Source organism: Sus scrofa, chromosome 1 (assembly GCF_054392235.1).
Source record: "Sus scrofa isolate SSC_HxYL_T2T_F1_AM1 chromosome 1, Sscrofa_HxYL_maternal_Yorkshire_Landrace_v2.0, whole genome shotgun sequence".
NCBI lineage: Eukaryota > Metazoa > Chordata > Mammalia > Artiodactyla > Suidae > Sus > Sus scrofa.
This window is the reverse complement of record NC_139383.1, coordinates 284303674-284326805: the sequence shown is the minus strand read 5'-3', so window position 1 is coordinate 284326805 and position 23132 is coordinate 284303674. Positions and strand designations below refer to the sequence as shown.

The window sequence follows — 23132 nt, the reverse complement described above, 5'->3', positions numbered from 1 at the left end:
AACAATCTCCAAAATATATGATTAGGTGGGAAAAGCAAGATGCAGAACTGTGTAGATTATGCATCACTTGTGTGTGTGTGTGTGTGTGTTTTTAAATATAAACACACATACACTGGGGAACTCTGTAAGAAACTGGTCACCGGGGTTGCCTCTGAGCAAGAGAAATGAATTAGGAGACAGAATTACATTTCACTGCAATTCATTTTGTTCTTTTTAACCATGTGCATGTATCACATATTATTAAAAAATACATACACCATCTGGAACCCTCCAACAGTCCACCTGTCTACCCCTTCGGGACAGCACGTTGCCATGGCGCAGACAGTGGAGTCTGAACCTAGCTACTTCCTCCAGCTCCCACTGTGTGATCTGCAGCAAGAAATCTGACCCCTCCAAACCTTCATTTCCTTAATGCAAAAATGCAGTTAAAAGCAGTATCTGCCCTGAGGACTAAGGTGAGGTGTAAATAAGATGAGGATGGAAAAACGCCCCACCTGACAGGAGGCACTCAGGAAATTGTGTGACCATCACAAAACCACATCTACCAACTGCTTGACAAAACTGCAGTTCAGCTCTGGAAATAGATGGGTATAATGTGATCCCATTTTTTGTTCAAAATATATGTATTATGTGCACGCACACACACCCACAATTCTATCCATAGGAAGAAGTCCACATACTGGCATACCAGTTTTGGGGAGGTGCTTCAAGGTAGCTTCTCATTTTTTATTTATTTATTTATTTATTTGTCTTTTTGCTGTTTTTTGGGCCGCTCCCGTGGCATATGAAGATTCCCAGGCTAGAGGTTGAATCGGAGCTGAAGCTGCTGGCCTTCACGACAGCCACAGCAACGCAGATCCGAGCCGAGTCTGCAACCTACACCACAGCTCATGGCAACGCCGGATCCTCAACCCACTGAGCAAGGCCTGGGATCGAACCCTCAACCTCACGGTTCCTAGTTGGATTCGGTAACCAAACTTGAGCCACGACGGGAACTTCAAGGTGGCTTTTCATTTTAAAGATAACCATCTACTGTGTGGATTTTTCTCCCTGAGGATAAACTACTATCACAATAAGAGATTTTTTTAAAAAGGAAGAGACTTAATGTAAGAAGTATGTGCACGGCCAGCTCGGGAAGCTGTTAACAACAAAACTCCAGCAGGACAGAGAACCGCACGAGCCTATGGGAGCCTGTGGACGTACCGTCACACGCTCGGGCCTCAACAGGCTACCGGAATGACGCTGGTCCCAAACGGCTCCTTGGTTGAGCTCTGCTGCAGCAACTCATCAGCCCAGCAGCACTGGCTCCCTGGCCCACCAGCTCCCGGGCGGGGCGCCCTACCTTGCCATCGGAGGCAGTGTTGATCCTGTAGTGGTACACTCTCCCTTCGTATCGCAGCGAGATGGACCTCTGCCCGGGACTGCTCTCGCTCTCCCGAACCAAGAAGCTGCCGTTGATCCCGCTGCTCAGCAGGTACTCGGCGGCGTTGCGGGACACGGGCCCGTGGTACCAGGAGTGCTTCTCCAGACTGCTGACCGGCGTGACATAGTTGCTGGGGACCCAGCCTTGGCCGTTTCTCGTCTGGGCTTCGCACCACTCCCCATTGTGGTTGTAGCCCAGGACCCGGAGCTTTTCCCCTGGGAAGGAAGGGACCAAGTCAGACGGCTTGGTGTGAAAAGCTACTTTTGCTCATTCTCATTCATTCTTGTATGATTACTAAAAATCTTCAAATTCCGAAATACCTACTTCATGTTAACAAGTCCACATCAATATACACGGATACGTGAATAAGAGTACATGTTTACATACGAAGCTTCCTGTTTATACTGGATATACAGATAAATACATAGCCTCCGTTTTTTTGGTTTGTTTGTTTCTTTTTTTTACAAATCTATACTCAAGTGCTCTGTTCTTAATATAAGGAAGCTTTCTGGGAAAAATACTTTTTCTTTTTTTTTTTTTTTGTCCTTTCAGGGCTGCACCCACAGCATATGGAGGTTCCTAGGCTAAGAGTTGAATCAAAGCTGTGGCCACTGGCCTACACCACAGCCAAAGCAACGTGGGATCCAAGCCTTGTCTGTGACCTACACCACAGCTCACGGCAACACCGGATCCTTAGCTCACTAAGCGAGGCCAGGGATGGAACCCACGTCCTCATGGATGCTAGTCAGATTCATTTCTGCTGAGCCACGATGGGAACTCCCCAAAATACTTTTTCTTAAAAAAATAAAAAGTGCCTTCAGGGTTTGATCCAGATGTATTCTTCAATTTAAAATAGGGAAAGCTGCTGCTTTTGCTGAGAACTGCACAGGAACTTCTCCTTAAGGAAAAGGGACCCTTTTATAAAGACACTGTTAGTTTTGGGGGATCTCTCTGTATTCCAAACTTTAGAGCTGCTCTTTCAACCAGCAAAGGGTGGCTAGTCAAGCCACAGCTATACCTGCTTTCTGTCCCTTTCACCCGTCACTAGCTGCCCACACCTCCTTTACCTTTAGTTATGCTCAAAGTGTTATCCCCACTGGCCACGAAATCATACAGTGCAACGAAAAGGTTGGGGTCATTTTCACTGGGACCAGCGAGAAGGTTTTCCTTAGAGTTCCACCGAGCTGCTTCACTCAGACCCTGGGGCTCGAAGTCAGATGCTACTGGTCTCTGAAGGGCTTCTGGAAGACAAAGACGGAAAGAGAAGAAAGAAACAGGAGAAAGAAGAATTGGGGGAGAAAAGTATTATTCTCAGGAACAAAAAAAGTCTACACTCCCAACATTATACATCCTTAATTCATTTCTTTCTTTTCTTTTTTTTTTTTTTTGTCTTTTTGCCATTTCTTGGACCGCTCCCATGGCATATGGAGGTTCCCAGGCTAGGGGTCTAATAGGAGCTATAGCCACCGGCCTATGCCAGAGCCACAGCAAGGCCAGAGCCACAGCAAGGCCAGATCCGAGCCACGTCTGCAACCTACACCACAGCTCACGGCAACGCCAGATCCTTAACCCACCGAGCAAGTCCAGGGATAGGACCCGCAACCTCATGGTTCCTAGTTGGATTCATTAACCACTAAGCCACGATGGGAATTCCCTCATTTCATTTCTTAACATTTGCACATATTATGTTATTAAGAGTAAAAGTGGTTTAAAAAATGGCAACAATCTTTGCCATTGCTTATGTTATAAAAACGGAGCAAAAATGTCCTGCTTTAAAACATTTAAAAATGTATGAAAGTTAATATATGCATATAATTTAAAAATCACATAGTACTGGAGGGCTTATGAGGACAAACAGGTTCCATCCCAACCTTCTCCACACCCAGAGGCAACAGCCTTTTTTTGGTGATCACGTCCCTCTCTGTAAACATAAGCTGTGTCACTATAATCTTTGCATTTTCAGTACCAGACTTACGCTTTTCTTTTTTTTTTTTTAAATAGTTATTTCCCCAGTACACTTGTTTTTCTCCTGTACAGCAGGGTGACCCAGTTGCACATACATGTACACTTTCTATTTTCGCACGTTATCCGGCTCCATCCTAAGTGACTGGACAGGGTTCCCAGTGCTACACAGCAGGCTCTCATGGCTCATCCACTCCAAAGGCAAGAGTCTGCCTCTATTAACCTCAAGTTCCCCGACCACCCCACTCCCTCCCACACCTTTATTTCTTGTTCTCCCTGCTGGTGACAGTGTCTCAACTATTTACCTCACCAGGATATTAACATCCTACCCTTCCTTCTAGCCCCCCCGCCGCCCAAGTACGGCCTCCTTTCTTTTTTTTTTTTTTATTTTGTGTAAAAGAAACTCTATTTTCCTATTCTGTAATAATAAAGTCTTTCATTTTTGTAAGTAGATTCTAAAGTTGAAAATCAACCGACATCTTTTATATGAGGAATGTGTATTCACTACAGCATTAAATATGGTTCATTATTTTTTTCCCCTGAAGTTCCTTCTTGTCTTTTTTTTTTAAACCATGTTCAAACTCTCCATAATTCTTGATGATGATGACACTACACACAAGGGTTCTCTCAAGCCAACAAAACTGACTCCAAGTAGATCTTAACGCTTATAGAATATTGCGGCGTGAAGTCCAAATACTCTTTTGAGGAAACTGCAGTGAGAAGTCAGCCTTTTAAAGAGGAGGAAGAGGGACAGCCCTCACGTGGAGTGAACAGAAGGGTCGACCGTATGTTTAGGTGACACACAAATGGCAACAAAACAAAACTTTCAATGTTCCTCCTTCATGGATTTAAAGGACCCCAAACATCTCTTCTAGGGCAACAGCACCCATCGCAGCAGCGAGGGGCCTGATTCTGCGGTATTCATTTCAGAAAGGACACTGGAGCACCGAGGACATCGGAGGGACGAGGCTAAGCGTCCAGAACCTCGACTGGAGAACTTTCAGCAACGAACATTCTGTGAACCAGCTCTTTGGAATAAACCAATGGAACATAAAGAAGAAGGCCTTTCAATCCTGGCTTTTGTACTACTGACCAACGTGAGCCTTGAGGAATTGTTTTGTACTATGGACCAAGGTGACCCTTCAGGAACCTTCAGTAGTGACATAACTGACCCAAATCATGTCGCGACTATGCTTGGTAATTTCATTTTATGAATCTTGAGGGCAAAGATAATTTCAAAGAAGAGGGTCAGGTAAGACTACCGTTTCCTAGGACGTGCAAAAGCTTTAGTGTGTTCGAGGCCCGGTTCTCTGAGTATTTGCGTTGGCTCTGACATGTACCTAGTGCTACTGTGATCAGAGACTGAGCAGTTCACCAAAATAATCTGGTTAAAGCAGAAATAAATAAGTCAATTTCTTTTACTTCTTTTTTGGGCCACTCTGTGGCATATGGAGTTCCCGGGCCAAGGATGAGATCCAAGCCACAGTTGCGGCCGTGTCAGATCCGTAAGCCACTATGCCAGGTTGGGGATGGGACCTCTATCCCAGTGCTTCCAAGATGCTGCCGATCCCACTGTGCCGCAGTGGAAACTCCGAAACAGGGAATTTTTAAAATTAAAGTATCTGATCCCCTAGCTCCACCTGAATACATACTGATTTGCTAGTCCTGACGGTAGGGTCAAGGACTGTCCTTTGGAGTGTGGGTGTGTCATCAGAGCTGGATGCACTCTTACCGTCCTGCCTACAGCACGTTATCTCACCTGCAGCATCAGCTTCCAAGGAAGACGTCAGCGCCATTAGCCACGTAATCCCAGCCCAATCCCTTCCAACTGCTTCCAGCTGTGCCACTCGCACCCAGTCCTGCAGCAATTTTTTAAAAGTCACCTGCATTTACAGTCTATCTAAAGCATTTATTTATTTACTCTTTACTTTTCTAGGGCCGCACCCATGGCACATGGAGGTTCCCAGGCTAGGGGTCTAACGGAGCTATAGCCCCCGGCCTACACCACAGCCACAGCAATGCCAGATCCGAGCCACATCTGTGACCTACACCACAGCTCACAGCCAACGCCGGATCCTTAACCCACTGAGCAAGTCTAGGGATCGGACCTGCAACCTCATGGTTCCTAGTCGGATTCGCTAACCACTGAGTCGCGATGGGAACTCCCTAAAGCATTCACTTAAATTCTCACAGAAACATATCTCTTTTCACATTTGGATCTCACTAGTTTCATATTAACCAAGTAATTATAACAGCAAGTACATCTGAAGTAAAGAGATATGGAAAGAAACACAGCTGACTCCCGAGTGTGGCGGTGACTCGGGTGGCGGGAGCCGTGTGAGGGAGTGGGGGACCCCCAACCTGAGGGCACTAGCGCGCGTGTTCGGTGAAGGAAGGGGAGCAAGCTGGTCAATCTGGTAAGTCAGTTAAGTGCAAGTAAGTAAAAGAGCTTCTAGTGCCATCATATTAAGTGCAATTATTAGGCCAAGGATTCTTTTTTTTTTCCCTTTTTACAGCCACACCTGTGGCACATGGAAGTTCCCGGGGTGGGGGTTGAATTGGAGCTGGAGTTACAGGCCTGTGTCACAGCCGTGGCAACACTGGCTCTGAGCGGCATCTGCCACCTACACCACAGCTTGCAGCAATGCCGATCGTTAACCCACTGAGTGAGGCCAGGGATTGAACCTGCATCCTCATGGACACTAGGTTGGGTTCTTAACCTGCTGAGCCACAGGGAAACTCCAAGCAAAGGATTCTTAGCATAAAGAACTCTTGCATATCAAAAGCAAAAGACAAATCCCTCTACTACCATGGAAAAACAGACAAGGGAGTTCTCTTGTGGCACAGCACGTTAAGGATCCAGTGTTGTTACTGCAATGACTTAGGCTGCTGCTGTGGCGTGGGTTTGACAGATCTGAGCCATGTCTGCGACCTGCACCACAACTCACGGCAACGCCGGATCCTTAACCCATTGAGCGAGGCCAGGGATTGAACCTGCAATCTCGTGGTTCCTAGTGGGATTCGTTAACCACTGAGCCATGACCGGAACTCCTATGTATACTGATTTTTTTTTTTTTTTTTTGTCTTTTGTCTTTTTGTTGTTGTTGTTGTTGTTGCTATTTCTTGGGCCGCTCCCGAGGCATATGGAGGTTCCCAGGCTAGGGGTTGAATCGGAGCTGTAGCCACCGGCCTACGCCAGAGCCACAGCAACGCGGGATCTGAGCCGTGTCTGCAACCTACACCACAGCTCACGGCAACGCCAGATCATTAACCCACTGAGCAAGGGCAGGGATCGAACCCGCAACCTCATGGTTCCTAGTCGGATTCGTTAACCACTGCGCCACGACGGGAACTCCCTATACTGATTTTTAATTAACAGCACAGAAAAGGAAAAGTACAAACTATTTATCATTATAAGGTAAGTTAGTTTGTGGTTCATCCATAAAACAGAATATATTCATAAAGCATTCAAAACATTTTTGGAAAAACTTATAAAAATCCCCAATACTCTAAACATTGAAAAAAGTCTAGAAGGAACTACATCGAAATGTGAACGGAAGTTAACTCACAGCAGTGTGTTAACAGTAGCTTATTAACCCAGGGTGGTGGGATTACAAACATTTTAAATTTTCTTTACCCTTTTCTATATTTTGGCATATTTCTCACAATGAATGTGGATTTCTATTATCAGAAAACAATTACAAAACTAGAAAAACTGTCATAAAAGGAAGCCAGCTGACACACGGATCTAATTGATAACATGGAAAAGCACCCTGAGGAGGAGGAAATCTCCTCAAGCTGCCCTGAAAAAGTATGTGTGCCTTTCCCTCCAGTGTCCCAACCTTGTGGCCATAAGGATACAGCTCTGGCAGGCCAGGCCTACACAGGAAATTAAACCCGAGTCATGAATACAGAAATGCTTTTCTTCTCAAATGCCATTTGACCTCTTCTATCAAACATTCGGCAGCATCTGGATTTGATCAAGGTTACATAATCGGGGAAGTAGCCTGGAAAACACCTGGAATGGGCAGGACACAGACACTGGCCCAGGGGTGACTATGGATTTAAAGTATGGGTTAAAGAGGGACTGTCCCTGACGCGGAGACAGATGCAGAGAATTTCATGTGAGGGATGAGGCCTTTGTCAGGAAGGAAGGGGCCTCCCACCGCTTTTTGATTCAACAGGACGTCAGGAAATCCAAGGCGGCCTCTCGATTTTCCTCTCCAGTCCTTGCTCCATTCCACAAATTAATGGCCAAAGCCCAAAGGGAAGTATTGCTCATGCATGCCTCTGGATCGAGACACCGAAGCACAGCCACAGTCCAACACCAAAACCTTCCAGTCAATTCCCAATCCAGGCTGATGTCAAAATTGACTCACAATGTATAAATGCCAAGTTCCTTGCTTCACTTCATAGTGAACTATGCTCGTCAACCATAAAAATGATCACAGCTTACAAGGCCAAAGTTGCAGAAGGTATTTAAATCTTCCTTGCTTTTAATACAGGAACTTTCTGCCAGTGCCACTGTTGAGAGGTCAGACCCCTAAAGAAGCTCAAAGGATTCATTAAAAAATGATGCCCCCAAAAGTTCTCCTTTTCTGCCAAAGAATGAGACCTTAGCATTTGTTATTCTTAAAAAATTTAGCTAACGTTTTCTGCAGTATCTTGAGTTACTTTTATTTATTTTTTTGGTCTTTTTGCCTTTTCTAGGGCCGAACCCTCGGCATGTGGAGGTTCCCAAGGTAGGGGTCGAATCGGAGCTGTAGCCGCCGGCCTACACCACAGCCACAGCAACTCGGGATCCGAGCCATGTCTGCGACCCACACCACAGCTCACGGCAACGCCAGATCCTTAATCCACTGAGCCAGGCCAGGGATGGAACCTGCAACCTCATGGTTCCTAGTCGGTTTCATTAACCACTGAGCCACGATGGGAACTCCTTGAGTTACATTTTAAATATTTAAGGTTTAAATCTTGGCATTCCCGTTGTGGCGCAGCAGAAAAGATTCCAACTAGGAACCATGAGGTTGCAGGTTTGATCCCTGGCCTCACTCAGTGGCTTTGTGATATGACGTTGTCATGAGCTGTGGTGTAGGCCGGCTGTAGCTCCGATTCGACCCTTAACTTGGGAACCTCTGTATGCTGTGGGTGCGGCCCTGAAAAACAAAAAACAAACAAAAAAAGATTTAAATCTTCAAAAATGCCTCTTGGAGTTCCTGATGTGGGGCAACAGGATTGGGTGGCTTGCTTCTTTGGAGTGGTGGGATGCAGGCTCAATCCCCAGCCTGGCCCAGTGCGTTACAGATCCAGTGTTGCTGCAGCTGTGGTGTAGGCTGCAACTAGAGCTTGGATCTGATCCCTGACTCAGGAACTCCATATGCTGTGGGGTGGCCAAAAAAGAAAAAGAAAAAAAGAAGAAGAAAAAGAAAAGCCTCTCATTTCATTGAAAACTCTTTTATTTCACTAAACTGTTACTGAAGAGGTTTCCACTTACCAACAAAACTCAGGAAAAGTCAATAATTAGCCAGTTGAGTACCAAGAAGTGTGATATCTAAAAAAGGCTTCCGAATCTCTAAAAATCTATGCCTCCAACTATGAGAATAACAAACTGAAAATTCTGCAAGAACAATGTCACAGAATTCACTGGATCTGTGTGTGATTAACTTATTTGGACAGTATTCTAAGAAAACAGCTGGGGTCTTTAAAGCACAATTTAAAGGTCATTTTATACAAAAACAACCCTTTCTTAAAGCTGTGAGTCACGGATCAGCAATGCTTACAAAATATTCACCATACAGGTGAATACACACACCTGGTCTATACCCTCAGGGGCTGCTGCCCTGCTGAAGCCGTCACTGGCAAACTGGAAAAAGCAATGGAGTTCCCGTTGTGGCGCAGTGGTTAACGAATCCGACTAGGAACCATGAGGTTGCGGGTTCGATCCCTGCCCTTGCTCAGTGGGTTAAGGATCCGGCCTTGCCGAGAGCTGCAGTGTGGGTCGCAGACGTGGCTTGGATCCCGCGTTGCTGTGGCTGTGGTGTAGGCCAGCGGCTACAGCTCCGATTCGACCCCTAGCCTGGGAACCTCCATATGCCGTGGGAGCGGTCCAAGAAATGGCAAAAAGAAAAACAAAAAAAAGAAAACAAACTGGAAAAGGCAAGATGCAACCTCAGGCCAGAGGGGAGCAGAGGGGAGGCTTCACTTCCAGGAAAAACATCCCTGGGAAGGGTCCCACCTTCCTGTTGGCGCTTGTGCCCAAGGTCACAGTGCCCTCTAGAGTGCGGAGCAGCCAGCCATGCAGCCAGCAGTCATTACTGGCAGTCATCACTGTCCACCAGGCTCTCGGGAGACAGCTGGGGGGCGGGAGGTAGGGGGCAGTGCAAGAGACGTGCTTGTCACACATGATCGACAGTCCCTTTACTTTTGCTCACATTTGGTTATTTAAACCCTTGTTGCTTTATTCGTATTTCCTTTGCAGGCCCTTTACTATTATCCTCTAGTTCGAGGAATCTCTGCAATTTAAAAATCTATAAAACAGATCCTTCGAAAAAGAGGGAAGGCTTCGTGTTTTATTTCGTGCTCCGATCCAACCGATGAGATCATGCTCAGACTATTCTCAAGGCGGTTTATAACAGCCTAATACAACTTTTTATAATATGAGCTTAGAGGAAAAGTATTATTTCCCACAATTTGAACTTGATGAAAGTCATTTTATCTACATTCTGCACAGCCCTTTATTTTGTAATCTACACCCAGAGCAGTTAAAACTATGCACACACACAAGTTTAGCTGAACACAGCTCTGGCATTAACTTCTCACAATGAACGGAATGTTCCCAGAACCCCAAACCATGGTGTCAGCTGCTGGGGAGCAGGGGTAGGGCGACATGGCAGTGGTGCAAGGAGGCATCGTCACACAGCCTCTGTGCCTTGTGGGGAAAAAAAGCCATTAATGAAAATGCACATGCCCTCCGAGCAAAACTCTAGCGGAAGACAAGTGCTGTCCCATGGATGGATTTATAAGGACAGAGACACGGAGCGGAGGGAGCTCGGAAGGGTGAGGGAGGAGGTGGACCCCAAACAAGACGTGCCTGGAAAGGGATGCAGGAGCAGCACAGGGATCCAAGGCCAGCCTGAGACATCAGGGTCTTTATCTGTGCCACGCTGTGGACCCTCTGGTGACGCCTGGGGACCTCTCCTCAGGATAAAGCTTGTAAATGCATCAGGTAAATACTGAGCATTGCAAAGAAAACAACTGGATTGGAACAGCCCTCAAAACATTTTAAAAAATTAGTTTGTGATACAGTGCTTCTTCATTAATGCATTAACTACATACGCCTCTTTATTAACACACCGAGTGACAAGCTCCAGCAGAAGCTGCTGTCATTTCAAAGCCGTGATGAGTGCAATAATCACAACCACTATGGCCTGAAGACACCTGATTTCTACGGCGACACAGTCGCAAGTACTGCTAATATTACTGTGGTTGGTGTCCTACCTTCTTTAAAAAATAAAATACTAATTTTCTGTTAGCAGTCGGTGAAATGAAGTTTTCCTGCTTTTCTACCCAAGGACATGGAGCCTCTGAATTCCATCCCAGACCCCAAGCGCCTTCCAAGCTCACGCCTCCGACCCTACAGGTTTGGCGCAGTAGAACACCAGTCATCTGACAGTGAGAAGGGACCAGAAAGGGGGCTGCCATAAACAAGTGTAAAGTCCAAGTTACGCCTTTTTCTTTTAAAATAAACGCATTTTCATTCCCACTCAGGGGCATTATAGGCAATAAATTAAGTGGATTTCTAGAGAAATCTTTAAAAAATAAAAAGAAATAAAGTTATTTAAATTAGCCCAAGGTGTAGCTATTTCTGGGAATCCTTTTACATTATGATGTTCCCAGCCAGTCAATATCAGAAAACGGAATTCTCCGTCCTAACCTCTGTCCCCTCAGCAGTGCACATACTAGCTCTCCTGAAGACACACGGTCCCTGCCCCCTCCCTCCAGCAACAGACAAAAAATAAAAGGAATCCTCTACCACCTTTCGGGAGTCTAGTGGCAAAGAAGCCTACAATGACTGAAAATGCAGTACAAAGACCAAAATAAAATAAGACCCCACCACCCTGGAAACCGTTCTGAACCCATCCCTCACAGCCCTCGCCCTCTCCCCCCACAGAGGCACAGCCACGCCCTGGCCGCGTCCTGTCTTCCCCCAGGCCTCCGATCCGTCCTGTGCCTTCCACGCCGCACCACACCCTGGGCTGGTTTGCCCGCTTCGACCTGCCCTCTTCGTGCCCTCTTTGTGCATGTCACCACCACGCTGCCACCACAGGGGTCTTTCCACAATCGAAATACGACCAGGTCCCTCTTCTGCTAAAATCCATCCAGGTGGCTGCTGGCCAAGAGGCAGGAGAGGAAGCCTGGGAGGCGGCCCGGCCTGTCAATGCTCAGTGACATATGCTGGCACGGTCACCTGCGTGTCCTGCAGGGTGGCGGCCGTCTGCAGGTAATGCAGGAGACGCCGTCCCTAGCAGGCAACAGGCCCTCAGAAACAGCGGGAGTCGTTACCACTACACCTCCACAGGAGGGGTCGGAGCTCCAGGAGCAGGCACGCCGCCCCTGGGGTCTCGTCTGGGACCATCACCCCCCACGGCACCTCCTCTTCATTCCAGCCTCCCCAAAGGCCGTGCAGTCTCCCTGTTGCTGCCTCACCTGTGCACACCTTGACCCGTGCCTACCCCTCATCCTCCTGGCCTCACTACCTCGAGTCGACCTCTAACCGCTCCTGCCTCCCCGCCGCCTCAGCTCCCATGTGGCCTCACGGGGGAGGACTTGGTGTCTGCTGAGGACATGGTAAGGAATCCGTAGGCCTGGGCTCCATGGCAGACAAGGACTGTTCAAATCTCAACCCACCGTGTTTCTAAGACAGTAAGTTCTGAGCCTCAGCTTCTCAAGTGCACAAAGCTTTCAACCTAGCCCGCTGTCAGGAGGGGTTCAGGCATTCTGCGTGCAGAGAGCTTTTGTACAAGCGCAGGAGCAGCACCTGGCACCAGGGCACTGCGCTCGCTACAGGGTAATTATGCCTTCTCTTACTGAGGTTACCACAATAATATGAACTCCTTGGGACCCGAGACCAAGCAGTCTTTTTTTTTTTTTTTTTCCTTTTTAGGGCCACACCTGAGGCATATGGAAGTTCCCAGGCTAGGGGTCGAATCAGAGCTGCAGCTGCCGGCCCACACCTCAGCCACAGCAACGCCAGATCTGAGCCGCATCCTCAACTTACCCTGCAGCTTGCGGCAATGCCGGATCTTAACCTGCGGAGCGAGGCCAGGGATCCAACCCACAGCCTCATGGATACTAGTCGGATTCTTAACCTGCTAAACCACAGCAGCAACTCCAGGACCAAGCACTCTCATTACAGTCTTCAGCACCTGCCTAACGCAATGCAGGACAGGCTGACCGCGCATCGCTTCTGGAACTCAGTTGTAGGGCACCTGGCACTTGTCCTCAGCAACAAGGTCCAGTGTTAAGTCATGGCTGAGGAGTGCACCTGCATCATCTGTCGGCCTGTAGTAAATGTAGCAGAAATGACAGGCAGCAACGATGGAAGGCAAATGCCACCTGACCAGGAAAACTTTAATAAAGATCTGGGAAACAGAGTCACTTCTAAAATGGAATATACACCACAGCCAGGATCCTGAAACAAGGTAGAACATGAAAGTACATGTCTCTGGGCTTTCCGAAGAAATAGGGTTTATCACAGTCTCCTACAGGCAGACGGCCCGGTGACATCCTGTCTGTGGGGAGGGAGAGGTTCCACGAAGCCCTGCCCTGGCCCAGCTTCAAACCTTCCAGCTCTGCCGTGAGCCTGCGAGCCATAAAAGCATTTTCAGTCTGTCACAGGCCATTTGCAACAGACTGAAAGCCTCCCCCTCTGCCTGCCAGGCCTTCCGTGGTTTGAAAACACTCATCTCACATTTCCTGTGCTCTCGTAAAGCATCCTCAAGGCTCCTGGGTCAGTTTAGACCCGAGTGACTCAAGCAAAGGGGCTACTGAAGGGCTGGCAATGTCCCCGGAAGGTCCTACTCGCCATCACTGTCCCTAGTGCTCATCTGAACAACGGAACACAACCCCGTGAAAGGCATTTTGGTTCTAAAAGGCAATGGCTACTTCTATTCATGGCCCACCTTTAAATTAAATTTTAAGGTATTCACTGTATCATGCTATCACCTAAATTTGAGGACTCGTAAGATTGATAAGGATTAAGTCTCTAAAGGAATTTAAGAGTAACAAGACTAACACTTATGCAACTGAATGTGATCTAGTCACAGCCAGTACTTACTGATCCCTTCACTGGGTTACAGCACCGTGCCCAGCACTTCACCTGCACTGAGTCCCCACAACCCCACTGAGGAGCCTCTGTGACGAGTGCCCTGTAAGAGAGGGGGGAGACGGAAGCAGCAGGAGAGCGACTCAGCAGTTCTCCCTCCAGTTATCCATCCATCAGCTGCCTGTCAGCCTGTCGTCTCACTTTGTCTCCAGCACTTCTCTCTCGGGGTCTCGCACTTTTTCCTTCTCCCCTCTGGATCCCTTCTCCCCTTTCCCTCTGTCTCTCCCCCACCCCTTCCTCCCCTCTCACCCCTTGGTTACCCCTTTCCCAGCTCCACCTGTCTTTCTGTCTTCGTCTCCCAATCTTCGTCCCCCCTTCTGTCTGTCCTATCACCACCACCCAGCCCAGACAATGTAACAAAGTACTGAAGAAAGAAGGGTTTGAAAACCAATTTCAGAGAATAACAACTGTCATTATCTGAGGACGAAGCTACTTTCTCAAAAGTCAGTCACTAGCAAGCAATTCTTCCCAGTGGCTTTGGAACTATAATTTCCCCAGGCAAGAAAAGGAGACTGACCATAAGCTGATACCTGTTAAAGCTGAGCGAAGGCGGTTCATTATGCTGTCTGCTTTTGTTATAGGTTTAAAATTTTTCCATTAAAAAAGGTGAAAAACAAAATACAACTAAGAATTTGTTTTATAAACCATTCTTCTGTGTGTTTAATTAGGATTCACCATTACAGAGGAAAAGTTAAATTCTTCCAATGTTTCATCTGATCTTTAGCAGTTATATATACTTTTTGTTTTTTTCCCCCAGTTTTATTGTGATGTAACGGACATACAACATTATATAATTTTAAGGTATACGACATAGTTATCTGGTATATGTATGTACTGGGAAATGGTTACCACAAAAAATTTAGTTAATACTCATGCCCACACACTAATTATTTTCCTTGTGAGGAGAACCTTTAAGATCTACTCTCGGTCATTTTCAAATATACAATGTAGTACTGTTTTTGGTTTCGGTCTTTTTAGGGCCACACCCAGGGCATATGGAAGTTTCCAGGCGAGGGGTCAAATTGGAGCTGCAGCTGCTGGCCTACACCACAGCTCACAGCAACGCCGGATCGTCAACCCTCTGAGCAAGGCCAGGGATTGAACCTGCGTCCTCGTGGGTACCAGTCAGGTGTGTTAGCACTGAACCACGACGGAACTCCAAGACTGTTCCTATAGTCCTTGTGTCGTGCAATGCTATGCACTGAACCTAACAATGATCTGTAATGATTTTTCCTGCTTCTATTGCAGATGAGTGATTATCCTAGCAAAATTACTATCTGATTTTACAATAAGGTAATAAGTAGTATGAAATTTTCAGTTTTCACATTTGGAGCTGTGGAAATACTGCCTCTAGAGGAGGTAAGATTTCAACTATGAACCAATGAGATTTTTCCTTCCACAATTAAAATATTCACCATGGGAATAAGAAAGGGTCAGAGGAAGGGAAGATGCTTTTCCTTAAAACCAAGGACAGGAAGTATTAATTACATGCATCAAAGCAAACTTGGAAACGAACCGTTTTCTTCAACAAGAAAAACTGGGGTGGGTTTAGTTCAATTTCATCATTACTTCAGCTATTAGAGAAATCGGCAATGCCAACGTTTTAGACTGTGAAATATTTACTTAAAATAACAGCTAACATTTGCTAACATCTTGCTCTGTGCAAAAGAATTTAAATGAAGTCTCTCATGTGAACCTCCCAATTCAGGAAGGTAGGGACTGCTATGAGCCTTATTTTAGAAATGAGAGCAACACGTCCAAGGTCACCAGGCAGGACGGCTGGCATCCAGGCCCAGACGGGCTGGCTCCGGAGCTGTGTGTTTCACACGAGTGTGGGACCTCAGCCATAAAACTGCCTGACTTAAGGACATCTCAAAGGATGTCCCGTCAGTATAAATGCATACATTTAGCACTTTATTAGGTTCAAAACTTTCACTTGAATCAACTTTTACATCCTCAGAACAATCCTCTAAGTTGGGCTAGACAGAAAATGTTTGTCCTCCGTCTTAGCGGTAAGGAAACAGCAAAGCTGAGACAAAAACTGGGATCGCTTGACTCCAAACTCAGAAGCAATTCCAACCAGAGTGACCTGGGGCCCTTCCTCCTCCTCCTCTCTAGAAACCTCACAGTGCTGGTATGAGGAGGAAGTGAGGATGTCTCGGTGGTGCTTGGTGCCAAGGACTGTCACATCATCAATGCTCAACGATTTCAATGCAACCTCAAACGAAAAAGACTGACTAGCTTTCTATTAGGTTACAGAAAGAGCTTCAGTTTCTTTGTTACTAAACAAGAGAAGTATTTGATGACCTCAAGAGAGAGGATTTAGAAAGAAAGCATAAGCTTCTCTGAAGCAGAAGTTCTAAAAGCGTATCTCGTGCGGCTGGCACCACATAAAGCATTCACCAGAAAGTGGGCTGCTGAAAATAAGTGTTTAAAAGCGGGCCCTTAAAATAAATGTAAAGGTTCAAGAAGAGTTCATTCCACAGACATTAGTTTTTGATTCCACAGCACAGAACTGAAGCGTCCATGTACGACATTCAGGCACAATGTATGCAAATACAAACACAGGGGCAAATAAAAGCAAACCGGAAAAAAAAACAAAAACAAAAACAAGAAGAATTCAATCTGCTGATGTTCGTGGGGTTTTTTTCACACCTCTAGAAAAGGGAAGAAATAATCAGAAAACCCAGTGCTTGAAGGAGACCTAAGATTGTAAAGCTAAATGTGGACACAGTGAACAGACACTGCTTTCAACTCACATTTTCAGAAAGTTGGAGCACAAAACTCAAATGCTATAAATGCTTATATATGTTTAAAATGCTTCTATAAGGACACCCAAGAAACTGAAGTGAGGTTTCTATGGAGGGCAACTAGATAAAGAACAGAATTCCTTTTCACTCTCCTTTTAGAATTCTTTTTATCATGCACAGCTATTTTAATATACATTTAAAAAAGTCTCATTCTTCAGCGAAAAGTAATGATTTTTATCAGTATGGGGGGGTGGTTTCTAACAGAGAAGAAAAGAACACCCTTATTTCAGGGACTTCAGTATTTCTGAAGATCCCATTATAACATCCACAGAGAGTTCCACAGAGAGTTCCAAAGGAGATAAACATTTTACTGCTGGTAAAGCAGCCAGCAGCCTAAGCTGGGCTCTCTGGAGCCAGACAACAAGGGTTCAAATCCCAGTACCACCACCTGCTAGCTCTGTGATCTCAGACAGGTTTCCCAACTTTCAGATGCCTCAGTTTCCTCATCCATGAAACGGAAACAACCAAAGGGCTCTCCTGGGAAATAAGCAAAGTAAACCATATAGAATGCTGAAACAGTGTCTGGCCCACAGCGAGCACTTAGTGATTGCTGCTTGGACAGCCAGGCCCAAGTAGCAAATGGGTACATGATCAAGTTGCATTCACGCCTGAATTTTCTTTGATAGAATGGAAAACCTGACCATATTCAATTTTCTCTGTGCTCTGGGATGCCTGGGCCCTGAATGGGTGTCAATGAACACCGAGTGACTGATTTAGGACATCGGTAAAAACAAAAAAGGCTGGATTACTTATCCAGATGTTGGCAAGTATTTTTCCCAAGTGACTAAGGGTACATCCAGTCTTTAAGAAGCAATCACTGAGGTTTGTTAAATGCTCTCAACTACAAAACAATAATTCCATTTACTTTCTCCAATTAAACACAACAACAAAAGAAGGAAAATTCAATAAAAAAAAAGAATGCCTAGAACGATACCTCCCGAGATGAAGCCTTAACCCAAGGCAGTATGCTATAATAAGATTTTTTTTTTTTGAGATTTGAGAGTTAATATTATTTCTAGACATACTGGAATAAGATATTTTAGATTTTCCAAACAAACAAACAAACAAACAAAAAAACATAATTAAAACAGCCAGGTAAGAACAAAATTTCCTGTTTGCCTCCAGAAAAACAAAACAATGTCACAGCACTGCTGTGACCTAAACTTTCCTCCAGCTCTGCAGTTACAAAAGTCCATTCATCTACTCTGCCTTAAGCATCCATCTGCAAAATGGAGATGATAATGCCTAACACTAACTCGTTACAGATGTAAATGAGAATGTGTTCAGAATTTTGAGCAACTTGGAAAATAAGCAACATATTAAAGGAAGATGATTTTGGCTGCCCAGATGCCAACTTTTAGGGACAAGCCAACCATTTTCTCCCTCTAAATGCTACATTTTGTGAGCCCGCTCCATCTGGACATGCCTTCTCCAAGGCTGGAAGTTCTAGAGAAGGAAGGAACCAATGTACAAATCTTGCGGCAAGAAGGGCTAACAGGTTTCACCTATGTCACTGGTGTTTATGGTTTGAGCTGCACATGTGACTCCAGGCTGACACTCAAGCCAGAAAGTTGGAAAGAAAAGAAAAATAAGTTAGAGAATTAACAAGGCCTCTATTTATTTCCTTCAGTTTAAAAAAGAAAAACAACTTTAAGTCACTACAGCAGAAATTCTACTTGTTCTAAGATGAGCTTTACATTCTTATTCCTATTTTAATTCTAAATGAAAATGACTTTGAAATGCAATAAGAATTACATCTCTGAAGTACAATTAGCCTTTCTGCTGAAGGCAAAGAGTCTGGGAGGAGCAATCCCCAAATCGGGTAAACTTCAGGGCCGTCCATGAAGCTTTCACAAAATGAAAGCTATCATCCTCAATTTTTTTTTCCCTTCCCGTTGTCACCTTACCAGAATAGAAAACAAAGATACGGCAAAGAAAAAAAGGGGGGGAAAAAAAAAGAGAGAGAGAGATGAGAGAAGAAAGCAGAGTGGAATGGAAGAGGGAGAAAGTGAAGTGCGCCGGCCCTGAGGCGTTCATCGAAGGAACCTAACACGAGGTGACCCTCCGCCGTCCCAAGAAGTCTGGACTCATTCCAAATGCCTTCTTAAAACGTGCTGCAACTTCTCTTTCTCCTCCGAAAGGGAGAGAATTCCTAAGACCTTTCCATGGTCCGTAGATAAGATGGGGGGGGGGGGTAGAAAGATCTCTGGAAATTCCGTATCCATAAATGGTAGAGCCTTGGTCCCTTTCTACACGGGACTTAATGAAAATCATATGTTTCACAAACACAGGTCGACCTTTTTGACACATAATTCCCAATTAGCGGTGGAAATTCCATAACGTGGGCTCACAGGCCGTTGAGGCCTGTAGGGTTCGCTTTCTCAAACTTTTGGGTAGAGCCCCGCAGTTGGGCGCCCCCAGACTCCGCCAACCGACGTGGGCTCTCCCGGGGTTCGGAGCGCGGGGGCCGGAGCCCCGCACCCTCCCAGCGCGCGGCAGCGCCCAGGGCGGGCGAGAGAGAAAAAAAAAACCACCCAGAAAGAGAAAAAGAAAGAGGGAGCGAGCGAGGAGGGAAAGGGAGGGCGCGGGAGGGAGCGCGCGCGGGCGGGCGGGCGAGGCCTAGGAAGGCCCGGCGCGGGACACGCGGCCGCCAAGCCCCAGGCGCGGCGGCGCCCGCCGCTTACCTTCCAGGTAACAGCTGGAGGACGACGAGAGCCCCTTCTTGGATTTGCAGCCCACCAACTTCAAGCAGATTTCCAACATTTTCGCGTGCCGGCGGCGTCGGGGCCGGCGCCCTCCGCTGGCTCCGCGGCGCGGCTCAGGCCCGGCTCGCGCGGCTGGCCCCGCGCGCCCTCCCGGGCCCCCGCGGCCCCGCCATGCCGCCGCCCCGCCGCCCCCCGCGCCCGCCCGTGGCCGCGGCCGCGTCTCGCTCTCGGCTCCGGACGCGCCGGTTAACAAAGGGCCCCGAGCCGGGCCCGCGAGGCCCGCCCCCGCCGCCTTAACCCTCTCCGCGCCGCGCCGGGACCCAGAGCTGCCCGGCGTTCACCAGGCCCGGGCCCGCCCTAGCCCTTCCCCGCGGTCCACGACCAAGCCCCCCGCCAATTTCTAGGTTAACGAGAGCGCGGGGGTGGTTATTTTAAGCGCGGCATCTATTGGTTCTCAACGTGGGGAAGTGCGGTGCTAACACTCCAAGAAAGATTGCACAACCAAGGCAGGCAGTTGGCGAGGGCAGACCTGCTCAGCATCGTTTTAGGAACCTCAGGCATCTCTGTGGCAAGAGATGCCCTCGGTCTGCCCCGCTTCAAGCCCAGTTCCACTGTGCACGGTGCCCTGGCAAACCGTATGTCCCTGGCAAACCCTACGTCCGGAGAATGCTGGTGAATAATGCACATTCCTCTGGAATGACCAATACCCGTCTCATTTACATTCAGGGAGCTTACTGTGATTAAGGCTAACCCAGTGGGTGTCTGAGGAATGAATAACCAGAGAGCTGGAACCCACATGTCAACTACACATCTGTCGAATCAGACATCTAGAGACAAGAGATGCGCAAGTTCAAATTCACACGTACTTTCTTTTGGATTTTTGTTTTGTTTTGTTTTGTCTTTTTGCTATTTCTCGGGCCGCTCCTGCGGCATATGGAGGTTCCCAGGCTAGGGGTCCAGTCGGAGCTGTAGCCTCCGGCCTACGCCAGAGCCACAGAACGCGGGATCCGAGTCGCGTCTGCAACCTACACCACAGCTCACGGCAACGCCGGATCGTTAACCCACTGAAGAGGGCAGGGACAGAACCCGCAACCTCATGGTTCCTAGTCGGATTCCTTAACCACTGCGCCACGACGGGAACTCCCACACGTACTTTCTGATTGTAAAGCGAGTTTAGTCTCCACAATGAGAACCCCTCAGAAGCATGGCCTGCATCCCTTCTTAAAAGAAGCCTCATTTTCTTCAACACAGAACTCTTCCCTTCTTTGGTGTGTGCCACGGAGGGGCAGCTTTCTCTTTTTTTTGGAGTGGGGGGAGTATTTTTAGGGCTGCACCCAAGGCACATGGAAGTTCCCAGGCTAGGAATGGAACTGGAGCTGCAGCTGCGGGCCTAGGCCACAGCCACAGCAAATCAGGATCTGAGCAGTGTCTGCCATCTACACCACAGCTCACGGCAATGCTGGATTCTTAACCCACTGAGCGAGGCCAGGGATCGAACCTGCATCCTCATGGATACTAGCAAGGTTCATTAGCACTGAGCCACAATGGGAACTCCCAGAGGGTCCACTTTCAAAACCCATTTCATTCCTGTTCTTGGCTCAAATCTTTTGATAACTACTGATACCAGACAATATTATAACATATTATAAAGTAACAATAATCACAATAATGTGTTACTTGGCACAAAACTGGAACTCTAGATGGGTGGGAAACAATATGGAACCCAATCATAGCAAATAACCTAATAAAAATCATATAAACTTCAATAACTATAGGAAAGGGAAATCATTTAATAAATAGCATTAGATAACTAAATTGCAACAGGGAGAAAAATTTAGTCCACATCACAGAGCCCATGAATACTAAGAGCTGACATGTACTGAGATCTTAACTATGAACCAGACTCTTGTGAAAAGCATGGTCTGTTCACTACTACAATGCACGTGCACAACTATCTTGTAAGGAAAACGGAATTACTATCCCGAGTCCTCAGATAAAAATCTGACGTTTAGAGATGTCCGGCACCTTGCCCAGAGTCTTACGGCTGGAAACAAGCAGAGGTGGACTCAGCCCAGGTCTGCCTGGCTTCAGGGATCAGGCTTCTCACCAGTGTAATATGCAGCCCCTTCCCACAAAGAATAAATTCTAAGTAAGTGAAAGCTCTGGCTCTCTATATGTGTGGTTAACTAAGGTTGTCATATGTTTCAGAAGAAGTCTTGGTTAAGAGATCCTGGCTACAGTGATCAGCTCCAGAGGCAAAACTGGCCTCATTTGCTGTCTAGCCTCTCCTGCAATGACAAAAACCCGAGTATCTTCAGTGCAACGAGAATGGCTAAGTAACAAGACTCAGGTCTGTCAAAACTAGCACATTGTACGGTTCAAGAATGGACTGGATGTGACTAGTGTTTATCACAGAGTTTCTCAGCCAAGACATCATTAATTTTTCCAAGATGTCCTGCCGAATTCTTTTTTTTTTTTCTTTTTTCTTTTTAGGGCTGCACCTGCAGCACATGGAAGTTCCCAGGCTAGGAGTCGAATCGGAGCTACAGCCCCCAGCCTATGCCACAGCCACAGCTACAGCAATGCGGGATCTGAGCTGCAGCTGCAACCTACACCACAGCTCACAGCAATGCCAGATCCTTAACCTATTGAATGAGGCCAGGGAATGAACCCATGTTCTTGTGTATACTAGTTGGGTTCTTGTGTATACTACTGCTGAGCCACTACGGGAACTCACCAAATTTTGACCAACATACAAAATGAGTTTTTACTGAAATTCAGTGGACCTGTGGTTTGTGTTGTGGTACCAGGTCAGGCCTCATGAGCACCTAAGAAGACACAGCAGTCCCCATCACCTGGAGACACAGGGCTACAGGGCCACCAGGTGACAAGTGCTGTGACTGTGGATGCCATCAAGATTCCGAGAGACACTATCATTCTACAAAGAGTCTGTGTGTAATGATGACCATCTTGTTTAGCGTTACTTGAGACTTTCAACTTCCAAGTCTAATGCCAAAACTAAAATTCCAAAAGGTGTCACCAGTACAATAAGCTGAAAACTATTATCTGCGTTGCTGCCCTTTTGGAAAGTTCAAGGGCTTTGAATCAGACTATGATGAAGTCTATCTTTATATGGCATTTCATATGTAATGGGCTCTATTCAAATAGGCAGCTTAATGTCAAGAATGATACATTAACGGGCATTTTTGTAATTCTAACCATATCCTCGAATTCTACCAATTAATACAGGCCCAGATATTTGTTCACATGTGCTGTACTTTATATTAGGATGCAAGCTTATTTTAAAGAGTGTAATAACTATTACTGATATTCTGCTTAAGTCTAAAATGACCGTATCCTTTTAGAACCTCTTAAAATGAGCAATGCTTATAAACTGTGTCCAAATCTTTTAAAATATGGTTATAAAACCATACATCAGCAGGTCTGGCAAGACACACTGAATTAGCGGCAATGAATACTGAAAATATCACCAAGCTGCATGCTACCATATTAATCCAAGTCTACACCTCCCAGACCAGCTTTTGATGCTTTTGAAACTCACTTGCAAGATTAAAAAAACAAAAACAAAAACCTTCTGTTACAAGCAATTAAGAGAGCTTCAATCTTCTTAATAGAATGAAGAAAGGCTCAGAGTACCTGTCCTGGCTCAGTGGTAATGAGCCTGACTACTATCCATGAGGATACAGGTTCAATCCCTGGTCTCGCTCAATGGGTTAAGGATTAAGGATCCAGCGTTGCTGTGAGCTTGGTGTAGGTCACAGACGCAGCTTGAATCCCGCGACCCTGTGGCTGTGGTGCAGGTGGGCAGCTACTGCTCTGATTTGACC

General features: G+C 46.6%; 1 protein-coding gene across 4 annotated transcripts in view; it reads right to left on the bottom strand.

Moving 5' to 3' along the window:
* ABL1 (ABL proto-oncogene 1, non-receptor tyrosine kinase) overlaps positions 1 to 23132 on the bottom strand; it is a 146220-nt gene that overhangs the window by 29026 nt on the left and 94062 nt on the right. For 3 of the 4 annotated variants that reach the window (XM_005660524.4, XM_084999062.1, XM_005660525.4), the window contains 2 exons: positions 2491 to 2664; positions 1343 to 1638 (listed from right to left, as the gene is read on the bottom strand). In XM_005660524.4, the coding sequence (XP_005660581.2) occupies positions 1343 to 1638; positions 2491 to 2664 (470 nt within the window). Of the gene's footprint in view, positions 1 to 1342; positions 1639 to 2490; positions 2665 to 19263; positions 19508 to 23132 lie in introns of those variants that run through there. The other variant, XM_005660526.4, reaches the window with a different exon arrangement.